This window comes from Agelaius tricolor, unplaced genomic scaffold (genome assembly GCF_023055355.1).
Source record: "Agelaius tricolor isolate 1412-34295 unplaced genomic scaffold, bAgeTri1.0.p SCAF_20, whole genome shotgun sequence".
Lineage (NCBI taxonomy): Eukaryota > Metazoa > Chordata > Aves > Passeriformes > Icteridae > Agelaius > Agelaius tricolor.
The window spans coordinates 12,451,303-12,473,565 of NW_027269280.1; the positions used below are offsets into that span (position 1 = coordinate 12,451,303).

Sequence of the window (22,263 nt, forward strand, 5' to 3'; positions counted from 1 at the left end):
GAGTCCTGAGCGGGATGCAGATCATAATGATAATTAATGAGGGGAACCTTTAATGGAAGGAAGCAGAACGGTTGGAACAGTGGGCGTCCCGCTTTCAGAGCACAGCTGGTGTCCAAGGAGTAGAGAAATGTGGCTTGTCTCACTTCCTTCCCTTATTAAACCCAGCAGGTCTCCTGTCCTGGCTGCAGCGTGGATATTTATAATGCCCCATCCCTGTGGGACTGGAGGAATTAAACTCAGTGTGTTAATTAGTCCAATGGCTCCCTTGGGCTCTTGGCTAGTGAGGAGGCAGTCCCTGGGCACAACAACTCTCCCAGCATCTTCTGGGAAGAGCTGGCAGGTCCCGATGGCTTGGATCTTCTCCTCCTGGAGAAGCATTGCTGTACCCTGCAAACAGAGAGGGTTTGTTTTATCCAGGAATTGCCAGAGGTGGTTGCACTCTGTGTGACCTCCCTCTGAACAAATGGAAGTGAAGGTTCCAGGATGCTGGCTTAGATATCTGATCAAAAGGAGCAGCTATCTTTGTCCTTCAGCCTCCTGCCATGTGCTTCAGTGTTTGGGAGATGCCCTCAGACTGTCCTTAAGCCCATCCCTGCTGTAAGGAACTCCAGAGAGTTAAGCTAGAGATCTTGGGACCTGCTTGTCCTGGTCTGGCCTGTGACTGAGCCTAGGAGGGCACTGTCTGGGGACATTGTCACCTGCAGGCAGCTCCTGTGGCCCATGCTGTGAGTGACAGCCCGAGCAGAGGATGGGAATTGTCTCAGGACTGGCACTTACCAAGGGAGCATCAAACAGGCTGCCCAGGGCAGTGGTGGAATCACCATCCCTGAAAGGGTTAAAAGAACATATGGATGTGGCACTTGGGGACATGGCTTAGGGGTGGCCTTGGCTGTGCTGGGAGAACATCTGGACTTGATGATCTTGGAGGTGTTTTCCAACCTAAATGATCCCATGATTCTGTTCTTTGGTCAGGTGACCCCAGTCCAGGGGACGTTCCCGTTGTCACTAAGCAGAGAGGAGGCAGCAGTGCTCTGGCCTCACCTGTGACTCTTTCTCCTCCATGGAAAACCTTCCTCATGTGTGTTTTTCTCCTCACTTTCCCCAATCCCTTTTTCCCAGATGGAACGACAGTGCCTGGCACGAGAGAAGCAAATGAGAGAAGAGGCTGAGAGGACCAGGGATGAGCTGGAGAGGAGGCTGATGCAGCTGAAGGAGGAGGCAACCATGGCCAACGAGGCTCTGGTAGGTCCCTGGGAGGCCGTTTCCCGAGCACTGCAGCTGCTCCTCGCTCTTTCCACTGCAGAAGCATTTTTGGAAGTGCTCTATGACTGCTCTAAGACTGCTCCCAAACTGCTGCCAGTGGCCAGTGAGCAGCAGGCTGGATGGAGCTATTCCATCCTGCTGGGCTGCTTGGGAGGAGCACAAAGAGGATGATTTGGGACAGAGCCTGGGCACATCCCAGCCTTGGCACCTTTCACGGAAGGGAGGGATTCTATGGAGCGTGTCAGAGGCAGCAGCTCGGGGCCCTGCTCCAGGGGCTGTGGGCACATTTGGGGAGACATTGGCTGTGCTTAATGGCTTCGTGTCCTGGAATTGTCAGATGAGGTCGGAGGAGACGGCGGATCTGCTGGCGGAGAAGGCGCAGATCACAGAGGAGGAGGCCAAGCTCCTGGCTCAGAAGGCGGCCGAGGCCGAGCAGGAGATGCAGCGCATCAAGGCCACGGCCATCCGCACCGAGGAGGAGAAGAGGCTGATGGAGCAGAAGGTGCTGGAGGCAGAGATGTTGGCACTGAAAATGGCCGAGGAGTCGGAGAGGAGGTCAGAGGGTACAACCTTGCAGCTGCTTCTGCTTTGCTTCCCACTCCCTTCAAGTTATCCCTCTGAGTTATCCTCCCTCAGCTTCCCACGTGTGTCCAACAGCAAATGGCTCTTTGGACCAGATGGTTTCCCTCTCCAAAAGCCAGCTCTGCTTTTGGGAGCTTTCTGGAACCCTCCCCTGCATTCCCCAAAGTATTCAACAATGTTAATAACACTTGGGAGTTGTTCTTCCTCTGGATGGTAGATCTACATTCCCTTTTTTCTCTCCTTACTCTTCTACTTATCTCTCAGTTGTTCAGTTCTCCTTTCCAGTCATGAGTTCTGTTCCAGGTTAGCCCTGAACAGAGACTTTGCTCTTTGTTAAAACTGGTGTTTCCATCCTCCTGATACCCAAGCCCAGGTCCCACAGTGAATGTGGCAGTGAGCAAGTAAAAGATCAGCCTTGTTTCCTTCCAGCTGATTACTCCTCTCTGTGTGAGAGCCTGCTGGGTGTCAGCCCTTCTGCTCAGATGAACTCAGCCCTTCTGTGTCTTTTCTTGCCTATTCCACACTGTGATCCTGCTTCTCCATCCTCTCATTCCTGCAGTCTGACATTTGCTGTTTGCTGTTGGTCCTTGCAGGGCAAAGGAGGCTGATCAGCTCAAGCAGGACCTGCAGGAGGCTCGCGAGTCGGAGCGCAGAGCGAAGCAGAAGCTCCTGGAGATCACCAGCAAGTCTTCCTACACAGTAAGAGAGATCTGTGTTGTAATTCCCAGTTCCCTGCCCTCCTGTGTAGCCTGGAGGAGCCTCCTTCTCCATCCCAATCGTGGAGGGGGCTGAGCTGTCTCTTTGCTGCTCAGAAATCCTGAGCAGTGCTTGCCCTTTTCATCCCTGCATCTCATCCAGCAGAACTTCACTATGCTCTTTTTTTTTTTCCACCCACCTCTTGCTACGAGAGCAAAGGAGCTGCTGGTGAAATTAAAGCAGCAAATTTTAAACCAATTTAGCAGCCGTGTCAGAGCCACTTTGCCAGCACGTGTGGAGTGCACCAGCTTAGCCATAACCTTTAAAATAGGGTTAAATATACCCTTATTCTTGTTAGGTGAGATAAACACTGTTCAGAACCTGTGAATTCATTCTTTGGGCATAAACTGGACCTTCATATGCTGGGAAGAAACTTACTTGAAGGGAGATTATTCCATAATTGTCCATTAAGAGGATTTCACACCTTCCTCTGAAGCATCTGGTCCCCATTCCTGCTGGGCACAGAAAAGCCAGACTGGATGACCAATGCTCTGACTTGTCTGGCAGTTCTTTTCCTCTGCTTCCCTAATTGTGCCTGCAAACCCCATCAGGTGCCTCCAGCCCTGCAGCTCACACCTGTTCCTTCCTGGCCTGGGGGAAGGGGAGGAGCATCAGGAATAGGCTTGGCGTGGGAGTTATGGGCAGGCCAGCACTGTGGTTTGAATTTGTACCTGTAGGCTCCTTCCCCCTTTGTCTGGAAACTTTATAGGAGCAGATTGGAGAGGGGTTGAGATGGAGCAATGTTGCATCCCAATTCCCTGGAGTTCTGCAGGAATATTTGGAAGCTGTTAAAAATAACAGTGATGGAAAATAATCAGGTGCTCTCAGCTCTGGGACACTCAGTCAAGTGAGTGCTGGATAAAGCCCAGCTTTGGAGTGCTCCTTCTTTTACAAGTCACTGGAATTCTGGGATGCACCAGCTCCTTAATTCTGGCTTTGACTTGTGCACAGGGAGACACTTGTCCTCACTGAACAGTGTGGGATTTGGGCAGCTCTTGCACACCCTGTTCCCTCGTGTTGCCATGTCCATCCTTAGTGAAACCAGCAGAGCCCCAGCTCAAAGCCCTTGTGCTGAAATCCCTGCACAGGGCAGCAGCTGGGTGGCTCTGCTCTCTGTTCCTGTGGAATTAGAGCCTCATTAGGGGAATGTTGTGGGATTGCATGGAGCTCAGCTCCACCCCTCCAGCTGCATCTGCCTGGAGGCAGAGCTGCTGCTTCCAGACACACGGGGCTGTGTCCTCTGCCTTCCCTAAAGAGCCCTGGCCTTCCAGACACGCTGCCAGTGCCTGCTGGGAAGGGAAATGCTTTTTTCCTCCCCATTTTGGTGGCAGGGTCCCTTCATGCAGCTGCTGCTCCTCCTGCCCCTCTCCCAGCCCTGGGATGAGGGGTGAGGGCTGTGCTGCACACACTCCCAGGAGGAGGCTGGTGTGCCCAGCATGTCCATATCCAGGTGAAAACACCTTGCTGGGTTCTTCCATCCTCTGTTACCTGTTACCCTGGATTGCCAGTACATGGAAGGACCCTGTTTTGAAAGCTGTTTTTGGGAGACTTGAGCTCCTCAGCTCTGATGAACGGTGCAGGATTCCAACTTTTCTCTTCCTGAATGGGTGTGTAACATTGGGCTTGTTCTTCTCCATGGTCCCAGAGTTGTGCTGTTGTCCTCTGACACTGGGAACTCAGCAGGACTTCACAAGAGCAAGAGAGGAAGGAGGGAATGGATGGATGTAGAATCATTTAGGTTGGAAAAAACCATTCAGAGATGGAGTCCAATCCCTGACCTAACTCTGTGCTGCAGAAAAGGCTAAAGAAACAGTTAAATATATATATATTTCAACTTTCCAATCTCCAATCCTGGTTCTTTAAAGCTTATTTCAGTGTCTTTTTAGTCCTTGAAGCCCAAGCTGCTTTTATGATGTCACTGGTAGGTGATGCATGAGAAGTGAGATGTGGATGTGAGTCTCAGGCCGTCAGGGCTCGGAGAACGACTCATTCCTTACGGACTTGGCTGCAAATCTTTGCCTCCCTCAGTGCCCTTCAGGTGCCAGCTAAAGGCAACCACCTCCTCTCTGATCCTGTGGGAGCTGGAAGTGGCTGCTTTGGGCTTGCCCAAAATAAAAGCAGTGGCAGCACCAGAAGGAGCTTTGCCTGCAGGGGAACCCTCCTGGCCTGCTCTGTGCTCCCTCTGGATCCTCCCTGTCTCTGTATTCCAGAGGGATCCAAGGGATGCTGCTGCCACCGTGGTGCTTTCCTATTAATGGCAGGAAGCTGCTGGAGTGCAGGAACAGGGCTCTGCACTTTGTTCCAGGTCAGGGAACACATATGGAAAAAGCTCCCTGTCCCTTTTATCACCCCTATGGCCCTGGATTAGAAATAACAGCACCTGCTGAGAGAGCTGCCCAGCATTGTTGCTAATGGCAGGGAATCTGCAACAGGAATTCTGTCCCTCTGCACCTGCACAGCTGCCTCCAGATCTGGGGTCCCAGCACAGGAGGGCCCTGGAGCCGCTGGAGCCAGTCCAGAGGAGGGCACAGAGATGCTCCAAGGGCTGGGGCCAGGCTGGGAGAGCTGGGGGTGCTCACCTGGAGAGGAGAAGCTCCAGGGAGAGCTCAGAGCCCCTTGCAGGGCCTAAAGGGGCTTCAGGAGAGCTGCAGAGGGACTGGGGACAAGGGATGGAGGGACAGGACCCAGGGAATGGCTCCCACTGCCAGAGGGCAGGGATGGATGGGATATTGGGAAACAATTCCTGGCTGTGAGTGTGGGCAGGCCCTGGCACAGGGTGCCTGGAGCAGCTGGGGCTGCCCCTGGATCCCTGGCAGTGCCCAAGCCAGGCTGGATGGGACTTGGAACAGCCTGGGCTAGTGGAAGGTGTCCCTGGCCATGGCAGGTCTGTGAGCTTTAAGGTCCCTTCCCACCCAAACCATTCCATGATTCTGTTAAATGCTTTGTTCCAGATATCAGTCCTGTGCCTTTGAGAGCCCTGAACCTGCTCACTCTTTGCTTTTTCCATACTCTTCCTCACTCTTGCTGCTCTCTGACTTCTCCACCATTTTTTTCCCTGCTCCATGGCAGAGCGGTGCCGAGGGAAGAGAGGGAAGTAGTGGCTGTAGCAACCCTGATGAATTGGCTCAGGCCTTAATGGCTGCAGCAACTGAAATTCCTGCTCAACTGTTACTGCTGCTGTTGGGAGTTTTTAAAAACAAAAACCAACAAAGCTTGTACTGAAAAAAAAACAGGCTAAAGGTTGTTTGAAGGCCAGTGGGCTGGCTTGGATGCTCCTGGCTCCCCTGTGCTGCAGGGATGGGAGAACCTCACGTGGGAAGGGCTTTGGGAACGCCTGTGCCTTACAGGGAAGGGACTTGAATGTCAATGGGATGCAAGTATTTAAATCAGTTAAGTGCTTTGGCAGACCTGTCCCCTTTCCTTCGAGACTGGAATTTAGGTACTGAGCTGTCCCTTCCAGCGCCTGCTCCAGAATTAATGTGGCTTTGTTCTGTGCTGGCAGCAAAGGGGGAGGAAGGAGTTGGGTTTCCTTGTCATGTGGGTCTTAACTCACCTGGAAGGCTCCAGCCAGGCCAAGTGCACTTTGAGGCACCTCCTTGTTTATGCTTGTACGAGGTGTTTGTGTTCCAGCTTTGCTGCTCCATGAAATGTTGTTCCTCTCAGATTTGTCCGAGCTGGGAACGAGCCCTGGCTGTTTGTGAATTCCAGGCTGGTGCTGAGGGAAGAGGGAGGTTATTGTGCAGAGTAAATCTGTCACTCCAGTGCTTGCAGGTCTTGCTGAAGAGGAGCTAACTGAAAACAGTGCTTGGAGTATCCCAAATAGGAGAAAGAAAGAGCCAATGGAAGCTCAAACTCTCATTTGTTAGAGCAGGTACCCAGCACTGCCATTTCAGGTTTGGGCACGTTGTTTTCCATACAGGAATCCCTTAAAGCAAGAAGGAGCATCCAGGAGGGACGTGGGGGATCTTTGGGATGCCAGGCTGGATTTCTCATACCCCAGAGCAGGGCTGAGCAGGCTGGCAGCACTTGTGACTCAGCCCCATCTGATGCTGCTGTGCCACCCTTGACGTGTGCCCTGTTTGCCACCTCATCCAGTGTGCTGCAGGAGCAGAGCCATGACTCCAGCAGGCTTTTCCTCTCCTCCTAATGAGCCCATTTGTTAGAGGTGTGACAGAATTTTTGACTGAGAGGAAGAAGGGTCATTTTTAAGGAGAAGATAAAATCTGAGGGCCTGGCAGTGTGTGTCACTGGGGGATAGCAAAGCATTTTGCAGGAGGAAGAAAGTCCCAAATCCTTGCTCAGGTGTTCCAGGAGTGATTTGCTGTGTTATCTCCACTTCCCGCTGAATTTAGAAGTGGTTTTTAAACCTTTGGAGCTGTAAATTACTGAGGAGATAAAAATGTGTCGGTGCATCTCCATGGACCTTGCTGGAATGGCAATCTTGGGGTCACATTGGTCTTTGCTCAGGCTTTGGGGAGCTGTGGAGTGCAGGACTCTGCTGTCACACGGGGTCTTACATTGTCCCCACTCACAGCTTGAACTTTATAAACCTGATTGAATGTTAAATAGCAGACAGATGACTCCCAAGAGGCAGCTTAAAGTGACACAGCAGTGATAAAGCCTTGATTTTACCAAGTCTTGTCAATAGATTTTGAAGGCAGGTGATGTTTTGTCTCCTCTTTTAGGACTGCAAAGAATCCTGGAGGAGCAATGGCTTTGAACTGAGGAGCAAACTGGGAATAGAGCAAGGGGATGTCCAGGCTGATCTTGTGCTCAGGACTCTGGGCTCAAGTGTTGCTCTGATTTTACATCAGTGTTGCAGAACATTGGCTGTAGTGACCCTTGTGTGGCCCAGAGTGATTAACTTGTGCTCTCTCTTCAGCAGTCCATGAACTCAAGTACCACAGCACTGCCCACTGACCTGCCAAGCTACAACCTCATCAGTGAGAGCCTCTCCTTCGACTTCAAGGATACAGACATGAAGAGGCTGTCCATGGAAATCGAGAAGGAGAAGTATGTGGCACACATCCAATCCAGGCTGGGCTGGGATTTGTGCTGGACATGAGCCAGGTGTGGCCAAGAGGCCAAGGACAGCCCTGGGGTGGCAGCAGGAGCAGGGCAGTGCCCGTGCCCTGAGCTGGCACTGCTGGGGCACCTCCAGTGCTGGGGCAGCTCTGGGACCCTCCTGACAGGAGAGACCTGGAGGGGCTGGAGCGTGGCCAGGCCAGGGAACGGAGCTGGGAAGGGGCTGGAGCCCCAGGAGAGGCTGAGGGAGCTGGGCAGGGGCTCAGCCTGGAGCAAAGGAGCCTCAGGGGGGCCCTTGTGGCTCTGCACAGCTCCTGCCAGGAGGGGACAGCCGGGGGGGTCGGGCTGTGCTCCCATGAGCAGAGGGAATGGCCTCAGGCTGGGCCAGGGCAGGGGCAGGGTGGATTTTGGGATAATTCCTTCATGGAAATTATTTCCAGGCCTGGCACAGCTGCCCAGGGCAATGCTGGAGTCCCCATCCCTGAAGGATGTAAAGGCCATGTGGATGTGACACTTGGGGACATGGGGCAGTGCTGGCCTTGGCAGTGCTGGGGAATGGTTGGACTTGTTAACCTCAAAGGACTTTTCCAACCTCAACAGTTCTGGGCTTGTCCTGGCTGAGCCTTTCCCTGGTGGGGACCTGGTGTCACTGACCTGTCCCTGCCACCTGCTCCCAGGTGAGCTCAGGGCCTTGCTCCAGGCAGTTCCTGTCCCTGTGGGAACCCTGGCTCCTGCTCAGGCTGGAACTGCCCACAGTGGTGGAAAGAGTTAACAGCAGGCTGAGTGCTGCAGGCCTGAGCTTGAGGCTTTGCAGGTGTCCAGGGAATGTGGTGATAGCTGGGGTGTGTTAAGGTCCTGCACTAGGGCTTTAACCCCTTTTCCTTGGCATTTGTGTCACGTTCCTGGGTAAAAAGTGTTCGCCAGCAAGTTTGGATGTGATTATGAGCTTTGATCTTGTGTTTTCCTGAGGGTGTAAGTGTAGCCTTCGAAATTACCAATTGAGCAGAAATCAAAGCAGATCAGATTTTAATCTCTGTAGTAATGATGTGCTTTGTTCATCGATTGGGTCGTAGATCAAAGCCACAATGGCTCTGTCATCCCGCTCCGGCCAAAACTTCCCGAGGCTGCACTGACACCCCTGGATCCCAGAGGCTGCTTTGCCTTGCCTCTGCTCAGTGCCCTTTCCTGTGTATGAAATCACAGACATAGAGACAGATTAAGAACTTCTGAAAACTTTTCCCAAAGCCAGAAGGAAAAAGATAGAAGCTGAAAATAACAGGATAATTCCTGGTTCTGTACCCAGGTTGCTATCTAGGTCATCCTGCTCTCCTGAGCAGGGAGAGCTGCCTCTGCCAAATGCTGAAAGCAATAGGATGCTTTTCCTGTCTTCTCTGGGGCTGTTCTCTTTCCGTGGGTGCTGGGATAAACCTCTTTATAAATTTTGGCACTGGAAAGGCTTCCTGTTACCCTGCTGGCCCTCTGACCTGGCTCAGGGGGTTAATCACAGGTACAAAACTCATGGGGTGATTTTTCCAGTTGATTTTTCATTGTGGAAGGCACTTCAGGATGAGTCCTGGGAATGCTGGCTTTCGGGTTTGGTTTTTTCCCTTTCTTACTTTTTTTTTTGGGAGACTTTCTCTGTGCCAGGGGTGCTCTGTGTCCACAAGATCCCTGATATTTTGGGGACAGCACTTGCTCCCACACAGTTTGCGAGCTAAATCCCTCTACAACACAACAAGTCACTACCTCAGGGTCCTTCCTCATGGAAAGATTTGTGGATTTGGGTTGTGGAGCAGGTTTGGGAAGGGGTGCAGGGGTGTAGAGCTCTCCTGAGTAGCTGCTTAAACCACTGTGTGGTGTAAACCTCTGTCAGCTTCACTTGCAAATTGGGAGACTTAAAAATACCACCCAGCTTGGGTTTAATTTTGTATAATAATAATATAACTTACACTTTTATTGCTGGGTTGGCTGTCTGGGTCCCCTTTAATAAGGAACAAATAATTGCTCTGAGTAGCTCACTGTGTGCTATAAACTGATATTATCAGTTCCACACGCTAAAAATAATGAAGAAAAGCTGTTTCTGTTATAATTCTGTTATGATTCTGTTATCAGGTCTGCATCAGCAGGTGCAGCTGGTCAGTGCTAACCCAGGGCTGTTCTGTGTGTGTGTTTTAGGGTGGAGTACATGGAGAGGAGCAAGCACCTGCAGGAGCAGCTCAACGAGCTGAAGACAGAAATCGAGGCACTGAAGCTCAAGGAGAGAGAGACAGCTCTGGATATTTTGCACAATGAGAACTCCAGCCGGGGCAACAGCAAGCACAACACTATTAAAAAGGTATCAGAAGGCCCCAGTTTGTATCCCCCCTGATGAAACCCTTTAAAAAGAACCCTAAAATCGTCCTGCTTTTGATAATAAAATTGTTGGATCTAGGCTTTCTTCCCCAGCTGCTTAGCTTTGATTGGAGAATCCAGCTTCTGGTGGTCCTGGTGTCCTGATCCAGCCTGGTCTCTCCAGTGCTGTGGGAAGGGATGTGAGGGTCTCCAGGGCTGAAGGTCTTTCTGAACCTTAAAAGCTGTACAAGGATGTTGTTGGAAGGGCTCTGCATCCCCAGTGAACAGGAAAAGCCCTCCCTGCCTATTGCAGCTGTTCCGTATGAGCACTGAGCTTGTCTGGTGAATAATGAGGGCAGAAATACTCCTGGCTTAGGAGCTCTCAGTGGAAAAAGCCAAAAGCTCTTCCTCTCTTTTAATCTCTCTAGAGAAACCTGTAGTGCAGCTTCAGTCACTAACAGCAAAGCCTTTGCTGGCAGGGGGTGTGAGACCTCTGCTCCCTGGAGCCACCTGCCTCCCGCAGTGGGGCTGACATGAGGAACTTCAGCCAGAAATTGAGGCTGCCTGGGTCTGAGACCCAGGGCTCCCCTGAAAGCTCACAACAAAACATCTTCTTTATTCTTCTACATCCCATCTTTTTCCTTTGCCTCAGTGCGGGGCTCTGTAACGAGGGGCTGGAGGCACATCCATGATGCATTTGGATGGTGGTGGTCAGCCCCACTCACCTGCAAAGGCTTTTTTCCCTGCAAAGGCTTTTCCTGGCTGGCTTTTTGCTGGCAGCTGTCCTCGGGAAGGATTCAGAAATCCACATGGCACGGGATGCAGGCTGTGGTAACAACTGCAGGCTTGAAAAACAAATTCTACTCTCTTTACTATTCCCAGCCAGAAGTTATGTCTGAAAGGCTTTGGAAATATCAGTTCTTGCCGACTTTTGTGGCTGGGAGTTTGTGATCACTGAATTGGGGCAGGAAAATGAATCTAGCGGGGCTCACTCACCAGTTTCCCCGTGCTGGCCTGGAGCTATTCAGGTTCCTGTCACACTAGAGCTGAGAAAATAAAAATCTTCACAACCCTTTTTGTCATTGTAGAATCTGGAGGCGTTTCTGCTCCCAGTAGGTTTTGGACGGATTTGTCTCTGTGTTCCAAGTCCTTGGTTTAAACAGAAACTGCTAAATTTTCACTTCTGACAGAGAGGAGTTCATAGAGAGCTGATGGTCCCATTTGTCTGCCTTAAAGAGGGTGGCTGGGCCATCATTACCATGTCTGTCAGGGCTTGTCACAGTGCTGTCACTTTGCCTGCCTTTGAAGATGGAGTCTTGTCCTGTCCCCTCCCTTCCGGAGGCAGCGGGGGCTGCCCGGCTGCTGCATCTCAGCACGGAGCAAAGGTTCCCAAATAATAGACTATTAGTGGAGACATCAGAGGGAAATTACAGCCTGCTCTGCTCAGGGAGGTCAGCAGGGCTTTTGTCTTCACTGTGGAGAAGGCAAGGAAACACAGGGCACTGGGATTGGGATATCAGTCCAGCAATACTTCAATGGCACCAACCCTCTGCCTCACCTGGAAGCTGCTGGTTGCTCCAGGCAAGCCCTAAGATCCCACAGATCCCCTGCCCTTGTATCACACACGGGGATTATTATTATTATTTGTTGTTCGTTTTATTTTGCTGGTTTAGCCTCAAGCCCAGGGCAGAAGACCTATCTGCATTTGAGAATTCCAAGTAGGTTATTCCAAGGTACTCTGCGTGGGGGTGCTGGGGTCTGCCTGTGGCACTAACCCGTGCATGAGCTTGCCTGCGCTCCAGCGGGACCGGCTGCCCGCGGTCCAGCCCGGCTCTCCCTCCCTCAGGAGCACTCCCAGCCTCTCTGCATTTGTTCCTACACCTGATCCTCTGTGCTGGGAAGCTTTCTTGGCAGAAGTTGTGTTGGCAACCTCAGAGGGGGAGTTCAGGTAGAGGCACTTTAATAATTCAGCGCGCCTGTTTTTGCACCGGTGGTTGGGAATCTATCGGAGGTGCAGGGCAGCCTTTGAAGATTCCTTTAATGAAGTAAAACAGCACCTTCCCCCTTGTTTGTTGCAGAAAAAAAAATCAGGAGGTAAAAAAAATACCCCAAACAAACAGCTAAACCCAATAATCTCTGCTGCCAGCACTGTCAAAATGGGCTAAAAATGTGCAGCTCCGTCTCGGAGCCGAGCAGCACGAGGATGCTCTGCCTGTTGGAGAAGCATCCCAGGAAGATAAAGCAGAGGATTGAGGACAACTGGTGTCTGCAGGTGGCTCTGTGCCAGGGGAAGGTCACCAGCACACCTGGGGACAGGAGTTGTCCTTCTCCCTGCACTGCCTCTGCCTGTCCCTCACCACCTCCTGCCCAGGGGGTCCTGCTCTGTTAATGCCACATCTCTTATTTCTGGAGCCTGCTTTCCTCCAAGGATTTGCCCTCAGTCTGCAGGCTGTATGTGCTGAGCATCCACTCCCTCCTTCGGGAGGATGAGTTTGGGGAAGCTTTCCTGCTTCTGCCCTGGGGCAAAGTTCTTGCACAGCCACAGGGTTTTGGGAGCTTGGAGTTGGTGGCACTCAGGGAAGTACTGGGATACCACACTCACAGATGGCAGAGCTGGTGGGAAATGCTTTTGGAAAAGATAGAGCAATTCCACAGCACCTCTGGAGCTCGAGACCAGAGGCAGGAGGTTGTTTTACCCAGGAGAGCTCAACATGAGGCTGTGCTGTTCTTCACTGCACCAGCCATTCCAGGGGCTATAAATCCCTGGAGTTTGGGGTTTGTGCCAGCTCTGAGCAGCTGCAGGTGTTCCCAAAACAGGTTGCTCTCATTGTTAAACAGTTCCATGGGGAAGAGGCTAAAAGGGGTGACCCTGCAGGTCAGGGCCACCTTGGGGAAGGTGTTGGATATCTCAGACAGACTGGCTGTGGATGAAATGCATTATCCCATCCCACCTGGCTGGAAGAGCTCCGTGGCAGGTAAATTTGGGGTGAAATCCGCTTGTGGCCACAGCACAAGGAGGTGAAATGAAGTCCTGGCAGCTTGTGGGAAGACTCTTCCAGCAGCTGGGAGAGCTGCAGTGCCCAGGAGGAGCCCCCATAATTAAAGCATCTGCACAGCGAGCGCTGCAGTGTGACCTCTGGGGTTTGGTGCCTGCCTTTGAAGGCGCCCGCTAAGTTTTTCATGTTTAATTACGTGGTTAACATGCTAATCCCTTTTTATGAGCTCTGTGGGCACAGCACAGACACCTCATCTGGAAGCTGCTCTCCCTTCTCCGTAGCTCCCTGCCGTGGGCTGGTGCTGTGGCTCCAGCTGGCTCCGATTCAGGAGGGTTTGTCACTTAGTCTGTGGTAAAGGGTGAAAAACCCACTTCTTCCTCATCTCCTCCGCTGTAGGAAAGCTCCCAGGACAGGCTGCTAAAACACAATCAGGTCTTTGATTCCACTTGCTTTCTTCTTGCACAGTCATGCTTATTTACTGGGATTTAAGCCCTTTGAAGTATCCAGGCAAGGAGCAAATCTCCACGCCTGTTCCCAGACAAGCAGCTTTGTGGTTGAGCCTCTGCTCCTTCCACAGGCAGCCTTAGCCTCTCCTGCCAGGCTCTCACATGGCTGGGAGCAGCTTCTCCAGGCTTCAGCTCAATCCCAGGGGAGCACTTTTGGGGCCCCTGGGGATCCTGCTGGCTCCTTCTCTGGCTCTGATCCTGGATGTAGTGCAGTATTGCCCTTGGCTTGGATAATGATCATTGTGGAGACACTTGGAGATCCGAGCTGGGGGTGTTCAGGCTGGAGAAAAGAAGGCTCCAGGGAGACCTTAGAGCCCCTCTCAGTGCCTGAAGGAGAGCTGGAGAGGGACTTGGGACAAGGGATGGAGGGACAGGACACAGGGAATGGCTCCCACTGCAGAGGGCAGGGATGGATGGGATCTTGGGAATTAGGAATTGTTCCCTGGCAGGGTGGGCAGGCCCTGGCACAGGTGCCCAGAGCAGCTGGGGCTGCCCCTGGATCCCTGGCAGTGCCCAAGGCCAGGCTGGACACTGGGGCTGGGAGCAGCCTGGGACAGTGGGAGGTGTCCCTGCCCATGGCAGGGGTGGCACTGGATGAGTTTTAAGGTCCCCTTTGGGTTTAGCCAATGAACAGTTCCCAGCTGGAAGCACAGAAGGGTGAGTGGGGCAGAGCCAGAGGGACTTCTGCAGCCTTGCCTTCCCTCCTGCCACCTTTGGGATAGGCAGTGGTCTGTCCTTGTGAGGACACTGGTGGCTGATGATGGCACTGCTGCCTGAGTGTCTCATCATGCAGACAGGATGTGCCACCCCCACACGTCACAAGGCTCCTTCATCATCTGGACAGGCTGGCACTGGGGCAGATGCTTTCTCTATTTTCCACCTGCACCAGGCAAGCAGTGTGCTAGGGATCACTGAAACGTGTCCCTTGAGGACTTCACAGTTCCTGTGGGGTCCCTTTCACCTCCTGGCCACTCCCTTCCTCATCTCTCTCCTTCTGGACCTGCAGATTCCCTGGAACAGGTCTGTTCTGCCCCAGTAGTTTGTTGGGAGAAGGAGGATGTGCCCCTTGCAGAGAGAAGGGACCAGCACAAGGAATGCTCTGGGCAGGACAAAAGGAGGGAGTCTGGGTGGGACAGAGCAGGCTGAGCTGCCATCCTTCCCTGTGGGTGTGGGACAGGGATGAGGCTCCTCAGTCTCCTGCAGGGCTGTGTAACCCAATCCCAGCTGGAAAGGGAGTGCAGAACAGGCACACCACCAGCAAGGGACTTCCCAGGAGCAGCAGCACCGGCGTTTCCCATTTCCTTGAGAGCTGTGAAGTTGGAAAAGATGAGTGAGGCTGCCAGCTTCTCACTCAGCCTGGCACCTGGCTGGGGTGCAGGTGGGAGCCAGGAGACACCCAGTGGGCAGAGCAGCTCTGGGAACACATTTTCCAAATGCAGAGGGAGACAGAGGCTCGTCCCACGTGCCTCTTGCCCACACACTCCCACGTGTGACAGACCACATCCCTTCCAGGTTCATTTTCCTCCCGGTTCTCCTCGGAGCTGGGAAGTGAAACTCCCAGGCAGTTAAACTGGGACACAGCAGCCTCTTTTCCTTGTTTACAAGGAGCAAGAGGAAAGTAGGAAACGTCAGGCCTATCAGCTATTTCTGTGGCAGCCTTTGAAAAGCGTTTCCTTCACATGGAGCGTCATCTTCTCCTTTCAAATGGGCTCATCAAAGCGTCGGGGGCTGGGGGACAGTTGTGCTCGGGAGAGAATAAACGGCAGCGTGGGAGGGAGAGAGGAGCAGGGAGGGAAATGGGAAGAATCACAGGAAAATAGGCTTTGGGTTCAAAAGTAACACAGTGGGAATTGAGAGGTCTGCCTGGCCGGTGGGACTGGGGAGTGGGCAGGGATGGGGAAAGGCACCAGGGCACTGAGTGGGGAACAAAGAGGATTTAGTGTGTGGAGCACTGGGTGGTGATTAGCAAGGACTGTAGATCTTCACAGCAGCAGGAAAACATCTTGGCATCACACAGGGTGAGGGTGGCACAGGTTTCCCTCTCCTCCAGCCCGGCCATACTGCAGGGTAAGCAAGAAAATGAGACGTCTTAAACCTCTCCCTGCTGGGGAAACCTGGGGGCAGTTGGTGTGAGCTGCAGCCCCTTCCTGTTGCGTGGGGATGGCCCCACTCTGGGGGCTCACGGGAGCCTTGGGAGGGTTTCCCTGGGTTGGCTGTGCCCAGCCTCAGCATGGCTGTGCCTGCAGTTATTGGGTTACCTGCTCCAAACTGCCTGTGCCTGCCAGGCACTTGCTGGGTTGCTTTGGTTTGTTTGTGGTGCCTAAATCAAATCAGTCCGGCAGCCCAGGGTAGCAGCAGGCTCAGAGGAGCCCCAGTGCAGGAATGCAGGAGCAGGACTCTTCCCTCTCTTCCCTTCCTGAGATCTTGATTCATTTTGAGCTCAGGCCGCTTAATTGCGCTGCCTCTCTCTCCCTCTAAATTTTCCTTGATGGCTCTGGTAGAGCATCGGGAGCCCACCCTCCCTCCTGCAGGAAGAAGATTATCATAATACTGCTTGTAAATCAATTTTTTTTTCCTTTTCTCCGCACTGACGAGGATGTAACTCCCTCTTAATCACCCTGCACAGCGTTACGCTACGGGGAGGGATATTTATTTCTCCTCGCCTGGCCAGAAGGGGATGCAGAGACTGCAGAGAGATTTTGGAGGTGTTGGAGGCTTTCCCCCCAACAGATGATGGAGAGGCCAGCACAGGGTGGTGCTCTCCCCTTTGCTTTCACATCCCAGTGCAGAAAAGAAAGGAAAAGCAGTTGAGGGAGTGGGATTTCCCTGCCGAGTGCTCCCTGTGCCCACCGGCTCCCCCTGCCCCCAAGGCACCCCCTGGGATGAGTCAGGATGGCCCCGGAGCTCCCCCTGGCTCTTCCCACCTTCCCCCAGTGCATCCCTGGGTCCTGGTCTGTGTGGTGCTCCCAGTGGGAGCAAGGATAGCCCTGCACTCCACAGTGAGGCAAACAACAACAGAAGAAGGAAAAAGGGCTGGGGAGAGTTTTCCCCTCTGGCATGGGCAGTGGAGAGTCAGGGAGCAGTGAAAAGCAGCCCTGATTTCCTCTCAGGTGGTTCTGGTGCCTGGCTGCAGAGGGATGTGAGGAGGCAGCTGCCTGGAGCTGCTGGGAACCCCAATCCTGGTCCTGGTCCTCATTGGAAGGGACCTTAAAACCTGTCCTGTCCCACCCCTGCCATGGCAGGGACACCTCCCACTGTCCCAGGCTGCTCCCAGCCCCAGTGTCCAGCCTGGCCTTGGGCACTGCCAGGGATCCAGGGGCAGCCCCAGCTGCTCTGGGCACCTGTGCCAGGGCCTGCCCACCCTGCCAGGAGGAATCCCTGTGGTGTTTGCCTTTCAGGTGGCAAAATCTGGCCACTGCTGGGAGCCAGTGACCCACAGGGAACAGCCCTCTTGGGAAGTCTGTGCTCCCTCCTCTCCATGGGATCCCATCTCCTCCAGACCCACCTGTGCTCTGACTCCCTGTATGGCTGCTCTTCCCATGCCTCAGATTCCCTGGATGGGTTAAAAAGGAACCACTGAGCCTCTCTAGGAGCCTTTGGATGTTGTGGATGAAAGCATCCAGCAAAGGAGCAGGGCTGTATCTCTCCCTTCTCCCTGTGCCTGTGCTGGATGCTCCAGAGCTCTGCTGGAGCTCCGCCTCCTCCTGCTTCCCAAACTTCCAGCCTGAGGCAGGCACAGCTTTGGGCTCAGGCCACCCCCAGGGGTACCCCAGGACCCCAGAACACGTGGGGGGTTAATGGAGAGCTGTGTGCAGCTACAGGCAGAGAGCCAGGCTTGAAACAGTTGGGTTCCTTGGTAAGCCTGAGGGGAACATCTTCCCTGTGCTCCATCAGCGGCTGCAGCTTTGCCAGGGTGATCCACAGGGAACTCCCCTGTGCTGGGAAGGAGTGAGCTCCTGTGGGCTGGGGGGTGCCAGGCTCTGGCTCCCCAGCCAGGCTGCAGAGGGGATGGATTTGGAGGCACAGCCTTGGCAGGGAGATAATGGAATCATGGAATGGTTTGCGTTGGGAGGGTCCTTCAAGCTCATCTCATTGCACCCCCTCCCATGGCAGGGACACCTCCCACTGTCCCAGGCTGCTCCCAGCCCCAATGTCCAGCCTGGCCTTGGGCACTGCCAGGGATCCAGGGGCAGCCCCAGCTGCTCTGGGCACCTGTGCCAGGGCCTGCCCACCCTGCCAGGGAACAATTCCTCATTCCCAATATCCCATCCATCCCTGCCCTTTGGCAGTGGGAGCCATTCCCCCTTACCCTGTTGCTCCAGGCCTTGTCCCAAGTCCTTCTCCAGCTGTTTTGGAGCCCTTTAGGCACTGGAACACTTCCAGGAATGGGGTTCCTGTCAGATGGCCCCAGCAGTGAGTCTGGCAGCAGCCTGGGGCTCTCTGCTCCTTTTTTTTTTCCCTCTCCAGCCTTAGAGAAGAAGAACACTGCCTGTATCACACAGAATCCCTGTCCCACCTCACCCACCTTCCAGCCAGCTCTGGAGGGGATGCTGGAGCAGCCAGGGGGATGCTGAGGAGGAGGAGAGCCAGCCCTGGCCCAGAAGCTGCTGCCAAAAAAGATTATTAAGCCCCTGTAGAAATTTCCTCTGCAATACAGATTTTTTTCTGACTGGCATTAGAGCTGAGAGGGAATTACTGAGGAAGAGCCATGGGGGAGAAGCAGGGAGGGGGGGAAAGCGCCTGACTGCTCCATTGAGGGGCTTAACTCGCTGTAAGGTGATCCCAGGGTTCCTGTTTCAGCAAAACCGGCATTCCCAGGAAGGCACCGTGCTTAATCCAGCTGAAACAGAGCCCTGGCAATTAGCCCGTGCTTTGGCAAACTCCTGGTGATTCAGCAGCTGCTGGAAGGTGGCACTTGTGCTGCTGCACTCCATTGGGTGGTTGGCTGTAAATCCTGGGATTTCTGCCCTGCCACTGAGGATTTCTTTTATCTTCTTTGGCCCCTTAGCAAGTGGGCTCAGGCTGCTCCTTGGGGTGTTGTTTGTGGGATGGCTGTGGAAGGGTTTCCAAGGGTTTCCAAGGGTTTCTGAGTCCTGCAGAGCCTGCAAGGACAGTCCTGGCAGTGAGGGCTCTCCAGCTCTGTCCTGTGGCAGGATGGATGGAGTGGGGTGGGATGAGATCCCAGGGTGGCTGCATGGATCACTTGTGGTGGGATGGGGCTGGATGTGAGCACAGAGAGGGTGGGCCCTGTTTGGTGACAGAGGGGACACGTGTCTGGTGGCTGTCGGAGTTGTGGGTTCTCCCTCAGCTCACTGAGGTGTTTCTCCTCCAGCTTCCCAAGATCCCTGTGTGTCCTCCTTGTCAGGGGCCCCAGGACTGGCTCCTTGGATCCAGCCTCCCCTGTATTCCATTCCTGGAAGCCTCAGCCATGCCAGTGACCTTGATGGAGTCTCTGTCCCTGCTTTCCCTCGGGCTGTGCTTGCTGCGGTGGGGGCTGCACGACCCCCGGCTTCTGCACCCCCCTGGGCTTCCACATTCCCTGGCGTTTCCAGAGGGATCCAGGCACAGCTCCTTCCTGGGAGCCCTGTGGGAGGTGGGGGTGCCCCCTGATCGCGCTCTGCTCTCTTCCAGCTCACCCTACAGAGCACCAAGTCCCGTGTGGCCTTCTTCGAGGAGCTCTAGGGAGCAACCGCTCGGCGCCGCTGCTGCTCCGCCCCGCCGGAGCCCGTCCGGAGCCGGGATCACCCCGGAGCCGCCGCTGCTCCAGCCTCTGCACACCCTCGGACTCGGGGCCGGCTGCCCACGGACTGTGTGATGTTCTCTAGCTTTGCAGCCGTTCATCCTCTTCCTGACACTTTGTTTTCCTGGGTTTTCCAGCTTTTTTTTTTCCTTATTTTTCTAGCATTGCTTCCAGGCTCGGCCCTCCAGGCTTTTCCCTGGAGCCGGGGTCGGGGCTGTGGCCGTGCCTTCCCACCCTGGCAGCCAGCAGAGAGTGTGCCCGAGGGTCTCCCTGGGAGGGGTGGTCACCCCTCGGGGCTGCCTTCTCCAGGGCTCTGGAGCTCGGTGTGCCAGCCCGGAGCCCCCGGGGCCGGTCTGGAATTGCACGGGCCGGCCCCGGAGCCCCCGCTCGCTCCCGGAGCCCCGCGCGGAGCCGGGAGCTCCATTAGGATCCCGAGCATGTTCCAGTGGAGTGCTGTAAATCAGGAACGCCGCGCTGGCGTGGGAGAGGAGCAGGGAGCGGGAGGACCAGGACCTGGAGCTGGGGAGATCCTGGGCTGCTTCCCTGGGGAGAGGAGGTGGGAGGAAGGGCTCGTCCTCCTCCTCCTCCTCCCTGCTGGGAACAGGGAGCGGGAGAACAGCTAGTGCCAACCAAATGAAACCTTACTGTTCCTGCAAACTGTGACAAACCTGGGCAGCTTTGGGCTGGAGGGATCCCGGGGCTCCGGGCTGGGCTCTCCCTGGGTCCCGGGGCACCCCAGCCCCTCGGAGCCCCCCGGGAACGGCGCCGTCCCGGGCTGGTTCCGGGGCTGCCCGCTCCTGCCTGTCCCATCGCGGGTGCCTTTGCTCTGACCCCCCTGCGGGGGGAACAGGGATGCCTTGACCTTCCCTTCCCGTCTCCGTCCCAAATCCTGGGCCCCTCCCGGGTGGAATCCTCTTCCAGCTGCGTTTACCCCCCAGCAGAGCCGGTGCTGCCCCGGGGATCCCTCACATCCCCTCAGGACCCCCAGTTCCTCCTTCCCGCAGCCTCACCTGACCCACGGAGTCACCCCCATCCCATCGCTGTGTATTTAACCCCTGGGATCGATTCCCCGCACGTGGCTGCAGCTCCGATGGCCGTGGCCTGGCACAGCCGCTTTCCCATTCCCTGGACTGTTGTACTCCGAAGGAATAACTGTTTTCTCCTGTTTTAATAAAAATTCACAGCACTAGGAGGGGAGCTGAGGCTTCTTTGCTTTTTTTTTTCTTTGGGAAAAGCTGCTGGGAGCCCGGCTGCCGCAGTTGGCGGTGCCGGGATTAATGGGAGGCGCAGCTGCAGTGCCGGGATCCCTCCGGGGCTCCCGCGGGACCGGGAGCGCTCCAGGTCCCGCTGCCCCCGCTCCCTCGGGGCTCTTTGCATCCCTCCTTGAGGGAAAAGGGGTTTGGGGTGCCCAGAGGGGCTGAGCCCGGTGTTTGCCGTCCCTGATCCCGTCCTGCCTGGAATAAATAAAAGATGTGCTGCATTGACCTCAATTTTCTAATTAATCACGGATGAAACCGGCCCAGCCCAGCGAGCCCCGACCCCCGGGGCTGTTCCCGGCCCCATGGATGCGCTTTCCATCCGCCCTCCGGCAGCCAAATCCCGGGGGATTCACGGAGCTCTCACCAAAGCTCGGCCCCGCCGGTGGGCTGGGGGATTTTTTCTGGTTTTTGTTGTTTTAAGCAGGGTTGAGGGGGTGGGATGGGGTTTCTTTTGGCAGAGGGATGGCGGTGGGATACCCACGGGAATTTTGGGGAGGGATGTGGAAGGTGACCTGGTTTCCCACATGGCCTCCAGTGACAGGAATTCAACTGGTGTGTCACCTGCACCCCCTGCAGCCTGAAATTAATCCAGAGGAGCTTTACCCAGCACAGGGCAGGGCAGCAGGGCAGGGGATAAACTGGGAATGCACAGGGGATGGGATGGGATGGGATGAGATGGGATGGGATGGGATGGGATGGGATGGGATGGGATGGGATGGGATGGATGTGGAGGAATAGGTTTGTAGGGATGGACATGCTGGAGATGCACCAGGTGAAGCCAGGGATGGATCCAGCATGGATCCCCCTCTGGCTCAGGGGTTCCTGTTGCTCCCAGGGCTCTTCACAAAGCCCTGCACACCCCCAGCCCCGCACACCCCCAGCCTTGCACTCTCAGAGTTTTGCACACCCCCAGTGTTGCCTCTCCCACTCCCAGCCCGGTGCCACCTCCCTGCCCGCCCTCCCTGGCACATCCCAGACCGTTTTCTCTCCTGCCAAAGGAAGTTTCACCCTGATTTTTTCCCTTTTTAGCAAACTGAACTCAACAGGAGCTGGGGGTGTGGGTTGGTGTGAGCTGCCTTTGCTCGAGGAAAAGAAACCATCAAAAAGCCTTTGCCAGGTACCTCTCCCAGCCCCTTCCCCGGCCATGGGTTCCTGAGGAAGGAAATTGGGGATTTGGCCAATCCCAGGCAGCACCTGAGTGCTTTGGCAGCAGTTCTTCACTTTGGGCTCCCAAAGTTTCCTCAACTCACATTATTTCACTTCCAAACCATGAAATACTCTCAAAATAGAATAAAATGTTGAGAGCTGGGGATGAAAGGGACAGAAGGGACACAGGGTGACCTGTGGATGGCAAGTCCCAGGGCCAGCAGCCCTGGAGGGGCATCAGAGAGCTGGTTCAGAGCCCACCCAAAACGTGCACAGCTGGGCCAGCAACTCCTTCAGGAAAAGAGCTGAGAATGGGCAGAGGGGATGGGTGGGGAAACTGAGGCAGGGATGGCTCAAGCCTGGCTGTGCAGCCCAGGGGCTGCTGGTGTGGCCTCCCCACACCCACAGGCTGCTGCTCTGTCCCTCCACTGTCCCCCTGCATCCTGGGGGCCTTGGGAGGGGTCACTGTGGGGACAGGGGGACACTGGCCAAGCCCCAGGCAGGGCTGAGGGCTCCTGCACATGTTGGGGGTGTGAGCACGAGGGCACAGTGTGGCACCGTGGCACCTGCCCATGGGCCACCACCAGGACAGGCTGAAGCTGGGGGGACCAGGGCACCCCAGGGCACCCAGTGCTCCGGGCAGCTGAGGAGGTAAAAGG

At 54.9% G+C, this 22,263-nt stretch overlaps 1 protein-coding gene across 6 annotated transcripts in view; it reads left to right on the top strand.

Moving 5' to 3' along the window:
- The window catches only part of NF2 (NF2, moesin-ezrin-radixin like (MERLIN) tumor suppressor), a 47,821-nt gene extending 27,425 nt beyond the window's left edge, over nucleotides 1-20,396 (top strand). The window contains exons 11-17 of one of the 6 annotated variants that reach the window (XM_071445745.1): nucleotides 1,120-1,242; nucleotides 1,601-1,818; nucleotides 2,439-2,544; nucleotides 7,484-7,614; nucleotides 9,802-9,961; nucleotides 11,631-11,675; nucleotides 19,091-20,396. In XM_071445745.1, coding sequence (XP_071301846.1) covers nucleotides 1,120-1,242; nucleotides 1,601-1,818; nucleotides 2,439-2,544; nucleotides 7,484-7,614; nucleotides 9,802-9,961; nucleotides 11,631-11,666 — 774 coding nt within the window. In that variant the 3' untranslated portion in view covers nucleotides 11,667-11,675; nucleotides 19,091-20,396. Of the gene's footprint in view, nucleotides 1-1,119; nucleotides 1,243-1,600; nucleotides 1,827-2,438; nucleotides 2,545-7,483; nucleotides 7,615-9,801; nucleotides 9,962-11,630; nucleotides 11,676-19,090 lie in introns of those variants that run through there. The other 5 variants (XM_071445746.1, XM_071445743.1, XM_071445744.1 and 2 more) reach the window with 5 other exon arrangements.
- The last annotated feature ends 1,867 nt before the right edge of the window (nucleotides 20,397-22,263 follow it).